The following is an 8,149-nucleotide window of genomic DNA, read 5'->3' as shown; positions in this document are numbered from 1 at the left end:
GAGACTACAGCCAGTACAATTGCTGAAGAGCCAAATATCAGTGTTGGGGTCAAAACAGGGCATTATGGCTGGGCCCCCCCCCCTGAGTGTGAGGATGGGGACAGTGGCATGTTGATCCCCAGAAGTGCAGGACTGTAAGCAAAAGATGCCAGCAAGGTGGAAGGGTCTGCTTCTCAGAAGCAAATTAGACAGGGATCAGGGAGGTCCTGAGAGCCCACACGCAAAGGTGCAAGGATTTCAAAGGCAAGTAAGTGGGAAGTGGTGCTGGACAGTGGCTTGAAGGAAGCCCAGCCCAGAACATATCAGGACAGATTTGGTCATTGAGTGAACCAATGCTTTAATAATAAAGAATAATGTGGCTATCACAGGGCATTACCTGGAAGGCTGTGACCGCTACTGCTACTCACTGAGCAGTTACACAGGGAGGGGAGGGTGTGAGGGTGCAGATCTCAGAGCAGCAACAACAACAGGAGAAGGCTGGCAAGGGTCAAGGGTGTGGAGAAGACTTTAGAACCAGTGTCATGGGTGGTCTGGGTAGTGGGAGTGGGTGTTGAGGAGGCAACGGAGCTGTCTCCACACTGAAACTTTAGGAAAGTGACTCCTCCAACCGTCCGATTTCCAGTAGCCAGGAACTCACAGGTGGAGTTGCTGACCTTGGAGCAGCCTTTCAGCACGAGCTTCGTCTCTGTGAACGCAAAAGAGACAGTAAGGACTTCACAGCCCCTTCGCCCTTCCTCCCCCGTCTTCTCAGTGACCTGCAAGAGCTGAAACAGGTCTGTTCCTGACACAGGAGCTTGGAAGAAGGAGCCCAGGATCAAGAACACCAAATGGTGATGGCAGAGTGGCTGTGGAGGTGAGGGCCTAGATACCCTCTCCCAACCAGTCCTGGGGGAAACTGAGGCTCCTGGAGGTGGATGCGAACCTGAGCTCACGGGTTAGGGCTAGAACTGGACCTGGGAATGAACTCTTCAGTGTTTTCCTGAGTAGCTGGCAGGTGGTGAAAGCCAGGGACAGGCTCAGACCCTCCGTAGTCCTCTGCTCTCAATCCAGGAGGGAGTCAGCACTTCAGACCTGCTCCTGGCCTCCCCTCCTCTAGGCTCTGCTTTCCATCCCCACTCCTCTCTGGACCTGAGTTCTCTCTGCCTGAGTTTTCCCTGAGAAGAGGGAAAAACAGCCAGAGGGGATGCAGAGAGACCCCTGTGTCTTAACGCTAAATCTGTGTTGTGATGTGTTTAACCCTGTTTTAAGGTGCAGGTCCTAGGAAAAGACAAGGGAATTTGCAAAGAAGATGTGATTGTGATTGCAGCTACCTTTTACTGAGTACTTACTATGTGCCAGTATTGCTCTGTAGGCTGCAAGTCAAACAGCCCTGGAGGAGAGGCAGCTCACAGGGGAGGAAGGGGCTGGAGGAGGTGACTGGCTACTTGTTAGAGGCAGGGCTGCAATTTGAGTTCAAGGCTGATTCCATACGTGCGCTGAGAAGGAGGGGGAAACCTCCACATCCCAGTAAAGGAAGAAATTCATTGCTGCTTTAGAGCAAATATCAGTGCTGGAGGTTGAATTAGAGTGTGTTAGGAAGATGTGTTGCCTGGCACATGGCTACAGTATTTTTTTTTTAACATCTTTATTGGAGTATAATTGCTTTACAATGGTGTGTTAGTTTCTGCTGTATAACAAAGTGAATCGGCTATACATAAACATACGTCCCCGTATCCCCTCCCTCTTGTGTCTCCCTCCCACCCTCGCTATCCCACGCCTCTAGGTGGACAAAAAGCACCGAGCAGATCTCCCTGTGCCACACAGCTTGGGCAAAAACAAAAACAAAATCCTACATTTATGATGGCTTTGAACTGTCTGGCTTCAGATTAAGTCAAAGCCTGGGACTTTGCAGACACCTGGGAATAGGGTGGGCAGAAAGAACATGTCCTTCGATGCCATTGTTGCCCTCAGACACACCTTTAGAATTAAACATCAGAGCTGTGTAAACATCAAGATCCTTAAATGCCTATTACTATGTGAAATAAGTCACTCTGAAAAGGCTACAAACGATATGATCCCAACTATATGACATTCTGATAAAGGCAAAACTATAGAAAGAGTAAAAAAAATCAGAGGTTGCCGGTGGTTAGGGATGAATAGACAGAGCACAGAGGATTTTTAAGTCAGTGAAACTACAATACTGTGTATGATACTATAACAGTAGGTACATGTCCTTATACATTTGTCGAAACCCATAGAAGGTACATCACAAACAGTGACCCCTAATGGACTCTGGTTGATAACAGTGTGTCAGTGTAGGCTCATGGATGGTAACAAATGTACCTTTTTGGTGGGTGATGTTGATAGTGGGGAAGGCTATATATGTGTAAGGGAAAGGGGTATAGGAAAAATCTTTATATCTTCCTCTCAATTTTCCTGTGAATCTAAAACTGCTCTAAAAAATAAAGTCTATATTTTTAAAAGTAAAAAGAAGTTCAGAAGTGTGATGCTTGGCCCCACTAAGAAATCTGCAATTACAATTAAGCATCGATTTCTGATACTATAATTGCCACTTAACAAAAGTTGAAATCAAATTGTACCTGGATGTTAGCGCTCTTAAACTCATTAATCTAAGTCATATTGTGTCAGAGACTGACTGGCTCTTCATTTTAGCTTCATGCCTCTTCCTTTCCTGCTGGGCCACCGCTAGGTCTGGGTCCCAGCCAACAGAAGGTGGAAGGGAGTGATGCACTCACTTCTAGGCGTTGCCTGTAAAAACCTTCCTGCTTCCTCCACTCCTTCTCTTCCCCCACCTGGTGGCCAGAGACGTAAAGAATACAGAAGAGAACTGCCAAGTCCTGAGTGGGTAGGGGCCAGAGCCTCAAGATGGAAGGAACCCAGGGCCCTGGACTCTGCAATGAACTGCACCACGAGCAAGAAATAAACATATGTTGCATTGAGCCATAGGACTTGGAGGTTGCCCTTTAACAGTAATTAACTTACCCTAATTAATAAATAGTATTATTTAAATATTCAGCCATAATATTTGCCTGAATATTTAAGGAATAATATTTATTGGTTTTATATTGTATGATGGTTAATTTGTATCTCATAATGGTTAATATCAAACTACTTTTGTAGAAAAGAACAGTTGGCTGGATATTTTTTTGGAGAGAGATCATCAGTATTGTTCATTTTCAAGTTTACAATGACTTTTTTTTAAGTATGAAATGCTGTACTGGTTGTACACCATCACCACAGGGGAATAGATCATGGCTAAAGTGTTAAATAGAATTTTTTTATTTTGTTGTTGTTATTGTTGTTGTTCTTTTTTCAATTGGTTGGATATTGAAGCCCCGTTTGACTCTTCCTTCCAGGTGACTCAAGCTGTCATAAGCCAATACCTCTCAGTGACATGCAGAGAAGGGAAGTGTACATATAAAAGGAAATAAAAGTCAGACCCACCCATACCTACAGAATAGCTCACCCTAGTAAAGAAATAAATGTCAGGAGTGACATGATGCCCTTAAAAGAGCCTGGCTTGATTACAAGCCATAAGAGAACAGGGTTCAAGAGACCGACAGCCCAGGAGGAATGAACTCTGGACTGAGGTGGCAGAAATAGCAACCAGCTCAAAGCTACATTAACAGCCTCACTATCTCAAAGGCATCCTGACCTTATTCCCTCTTCCTACTAACCTCCTCCAGGCCTTTTTTGTTAATCCAGAATTTATGATCCAAGGCATGACATGTTTTAAACTCAAGTCCCATAAAAAGGAAATGACATACCATTCTTAAATTCTGCGATTAGATTGACACATCTTTCTTCTTTATAACATTTCTGGGTTGCCCCGTTACAGGAAGTTTTATTAGATCCATAACATGCAAGGCACTCTGTGTTGCTGGACACCTCTTCCTGTGGGGGATCTGGGTAGAGTAAGAGTCATTAACTCAGAACAGTGTTATCACAAATATCACGGTACTGCCTTGGGTGGAAGGGGAAAGGCAGACAAAGACGCTAGCCAGAGAGACTTCTCAGGGTCTCTCTGCATGCTCAGGAATCTCGGATCCTGCCATAAAAATACCAGTCATCCCATCCCCATGTCCCACCAAAATATTTACAGCACACAACCTCACAGACCTGCCCTTACAGACCATCCAGTCTTCAAGAACTGTGGTCAGTGAGGGTGTTGGGATGAGGAGAGAAAGGTAAGATTCTGAGCTAAAACCAATCTATAGCTAATGTCAACAGTAGCCAGCTATTCTGAACATTAGCCAACAGGTGTGTGACTATTACTAAATCTAGCTCTGAACAAATGAACACAGGCCATTATTTAACATTGTGACTTGGATAAAAAAAAAATTATATTGAGACTCAGCTCTGCTATTAATGAACTCTATGCTATTAATGCTCTATGACTATGGCCACATTTTCTCCTCTTCAAAAAGAAGGCTTTGATCTAAGCCAACAGTTCTCAGATGGTGGTCCAGAGACTCCTGGGGATCCCTGAGACCCTTTCAGGGAGTCCACTAGGTCAAAATCATTTTCATGATAATACTTAGATGTTCTTTGCTTCTTTTACTCTCTTTCTCTCATGAAAATACAGTGGAGTTATCCAGAGGCTACATGGCATGTGAGATTGCAACAGACTAAGAGAACAAGCAAATCTGAGAACCCAGCTCTATTCTATTAAACCAGAAATTAAGGAGCTTTGAGAAAACATGGAGCAATGCTATTCTTCCCACTAAATATTTTTTGTTTTGGAAAATAGTTATTTCTATGTAAAAAAAAAAATGTTATTAATGGTAACAAGTAATGCATTTTATTATTTTTTAGTGAACTAATAAATATTTTTTAAATTTCTTAGCCTTATTTGTAATACAGTAAATATTGATAGATATAGTCCACAGAAACAAACGTTATTTGGAGTCTTCAATAATTTTTACGACTTAGAGTCTTGAAAGACGTCCTGAGGCCACACAATTTGAAAGCTACTAATGAGCATCTAGTACCCTCCCACACATCTTGGAGTGCTGTGATTTCTGTCTTTACTGAGAAAGGGGAAAGCATGGTAGTAGCGCTGCTTTTCCTCATTTGTTTCTCAAGTAGTTGTTGTATGTTAGCTGTTAATGTTACCCAAATATGCACTGAAGTGCCTAGACTTAAGATGTCCACCCAAGAGTGAGAACCATAGGTGGTGAAGGAAGGGACGGAGCTGGGAGGACAGAGGAAGGGTGTGGCCAGCACCCACCTATGGTGTCATTAGTGTCATTGCACGCCTTTCCTTGGCAACACTGGCTTGCAAAATGGAAGCTTTCATTAGCAGATACGTGGACTCTGAAGGTCTCGACCACGCCCTCGCTGCAATTATCCGCAGAGCAGGCCTTATCCTCATACGATGTGATGTGTTCTCCTACACAAAGGCAAACACAGACTGTCAGTCCTGGGTACAGAGTGTTCAGGGAGGGCAAAGGTCCTGAAGAGCAACTGCTTTAGGCAAGGGCAGAAAACACACCCTCAGCTCAATGCAGTTTGGGGGACACTGGAGAGGGTTTCCTGCAAAAAGAAAAATCCTTCTCAGTGAGGTAGTTCCTTTGTTTAGCAGGAGATTATCAGAGATGCAGCTTAAATTCCAGGTGAAAGGCTGATGGAGAGCTTAGAAGTGGGTGGTTCAGGCTGCCACACCCAGAGCCCACTGAACAGTCTTAGTGTCTCTAAATATAGCCAAGTAGATGTGATGGGTTTATGTGCAACACGATGTTGAACCTGAAGTTAATCAAGCTTCTAGACCAGAGCTATCCAATATGGTAGCCCTAGCTCTATGTGGCCATCTACAAATCAGTCCTCAGTCACACTAACCATATTTCAAGTGACCAATAGCTACACGTGGTTACCATATAGGACAGCATTGACATAGACATTAACATCACTGAAGAAAGTTCTACTGAACAGCGTGAGTGCAGTTTACAGGAAATACCAGGAGTAGGGGAACAAGTGAAATGACATCACAAATAAGCAATCAAACAAAGCCAGAATATAAGACAGCTACAGGATAAATGGCCCCATTTCTCCAACAAATCAATGGGATTGAGCAAAGAAAGTGATATTAGTTATTATTAAACAAATTAGACGCAATAGAGCTAGCAGCAAAATGCGATGTGAGGATTTTGTTTGGATCCAAATTCCAATGCATCTACTATAATACATCTTTGAAACACTTGGAACATTTTTAAGGTGGCCTGGGTATTACAAGAAATTTTTAAATTATAGCTAATTTTCTTAGGTGTGATAATTGTATTGTAGTTATATAAAAAGGGGGAAAAAGTTCTTATCAGAGATGAATAGTGAAGTGTTTATAGGGGAAATAACATGCTATCTAGGTTTGCTTTAAAATATTATGGGGAGAGGGTAAATTAGGAGTTTGGGATTAAAATATACACACTATTGTATATAAAATAAATAACCAACAAGAACCTACTCAGTATCTTGTAATAACCTATAATTGAAAAGAATCCATTTTCCTAAAATGGAAAAGAATTCATATATATGTGTGTCTGTGTGTGTCTGTGTGTGAATCACTTTGCTGTACACCTGAAACTAACACAATATTGTAAATCAACTATATTTCAATAAAAGTTTTAAAAATAAAAATAAAATACTATGGGGAAAAAATAGCAAAATGTTAATTGTTGACACAGGATGGTGGTTACATGGCAGTTCATTATAGTCTTCTTCCTGCTTTTGTGTATGTTTGAAATGTCCATAATAAAAAGTTTTAGTCAAAATGCTCTGAGAGAGAGGTAACAATCATGCCAGCAGAACATCCTGGAAGGAAGTCTGAGTGAAAATATGTTGGATCTGGAACAGGAAGGAACACTGAGAAGAGGGAAAGGGGGGCAGAAAATGAAACAATGAAAACACCTAGAGCAAATTGCCTGCCTTGTAATTTAGCTAAGGGCTGCCCCTGCTTCTCACGTCCACTAATACAGGTCTAGGATGAAGTCTGAGTCAGGGGCAGCAAATCCAAGGAGTCACAGGGCTTGTCTGCTTGCTTGGCTCTACCACTGTTACTGACTCCTGCATTCTGCTCCTCCTGAGAGGTGCCTTCTTGACCCCCTCTCTCCTTGCACAGTGCAGCCTTAGCCGTGCTTTCCTGGCCAACCCCTCCAGCACCTGCCCTGTGCAAGTTCCAGAAATGGGAATGATGAGCATCCCCCAGGCTCACCTAGAGAAAAGTTCGTCAAGAAAGTGGTACAGCTGATACTGGCATTTGCAGGACACTCAGTGGCATTTCTGTCAACACAGGGGTCTGTCAACGAATTACACTGCACACAACTCAAGGATTCTGGAGAGACAAGATGTTCGGCATCGTCAACATTCAGGAGACATTTATAGAGTGTGCTCTGGCCAAAGCACTGCACTCACCTCAGGGTAAAAGAATAGCCAAGATGGCATCCCTTCCCTCTGGGGGTCCCCCAAACTTTAAGCTGTGAGGTAGAGCCACCCCCATTAAGTTTATCCCCACTGTCCACCATTCCCCAGTGGGAAGACCCAACCTTGACCCACAGCACTGAGTAGTACCACAGGGGGCAGTGTGCACAGAGAGGTCTCATAGCCTCCACTGCCCACACCTTGACGTGAGAGGTCACATGAGGGGATCCCAGGGCACCAAGAGTGAGAAGACCGTGGTGAGGTGGAAAAAGGGGTCTTCATTCCAAAAGGGGGCCATGTGGTTTCCCTCACCTACAGCTGCAACCGTGAGCATGACGATGATACCAGCAAAGAGGAAGCCCTTCATGGTGCTGGACCTATGTCTCTTGAGGACGAGGACTGTGGCCGCAGAGCCTTAAGCCGGAAGAGACACAAAGAAGGCAGTCTGGGGGATCAGAAGGCTGCTGGGGAGTGATATTCCCTAGGGTTGCAATCAAACTTCAACAGACCCAGCCCGTCCTTGTGACAGAAGGAATCAGCATCCTCAGCTGGGAGCACCGAGCCAAGATGCAGATTCCACCCTGCCCTTATACCCACAAAAGCCTGGGTTTTCCCAATCCTAGATGCCTGCAAAGGCATCCACACACAGGTACAAAACACAGCCCAGAGCATTTCCTACAGAGCCACTATGGGTACAATACGGGCAGAAAGATGACCGCCAACCCCACTGAGGATGGGG

At 44.1% G+C, this 8,149-nt stretch overlaps 1 protein-coding gene across 1 annotated transcript; it reads right to left on the bottom strand.

Annotated features, from left to right (window-relative positions):
- Window positions 1-298: 298 nt before the first annotated feature.
- LYPD8 (LY6/PLAUR domain containing 8) lies at window positions 299-7,831 on the bottom strand. The gene is made up of 5 exons (XM_007169923.2): window positions 7,723-7,831; window positions 7,205-7,324; window positions 5,231-5,392; window positions 3,768-3,905; window positions 299-685 (listed from the first exon to the last, which is right to left on the bottom strand). The coding sequence occupies exons 1-5, from the start codon at window positions 7,775-7,777 to the stop codon at window positions 450-452; spliced, it is 711 nt and encodes a 236-aa protein (XP_007169985.1). The 5' UTR covers window positions 7,778-7,831; the 3' UTR covers window positions 299-449.
- Between the last annotated feature and the right edge of the window lie 318 nt (window positions 7,832-8,149).

Source organism: Balaenoptera acutorostrata, chromosome 2 (assembly GCF_949987535.1).
Source record: "Balaenoptera acutorostrata chromosome 2, mBalAcu1.1, whole genome shotgun sequence".
Taxonomy (NCBI): domain Eukaryota; kingdom Metazoa; phylum Chordata; class Mammalia; order Artiodactyla; family Balaenopteridae; genus Balaenoptera; species Balaenoptera acutorostrata.
The sequence above is the reverse complement of the archived record's forward strand: the minus strand, read 5'-3'. Positions and strand labels throughout refer to the sequence as shown.

Coding starts and splice junctions, on each gene's coding strand:
- LYPD8 (XM_007169923.2), bottom strand. CDS start 7,777: ATGAAGGGCTTCCTCTTTGCTGGTATCATCGTCATGCTCACGGTTGCA. Junction 3,906..5,230: donor TGACACTAATGACACCATAG/GTGGGTGCTGGC, acceptor TACTCTACCCAG/ATCCCCCACAGGAAGAGGTG. Junction 686..3,767: donor AATCGCAGAATTTAAGAATG/GTATGTCATTTC, acceptor TTGCGTTCACAG/AGACGAAGCTCGTGCTGAAA.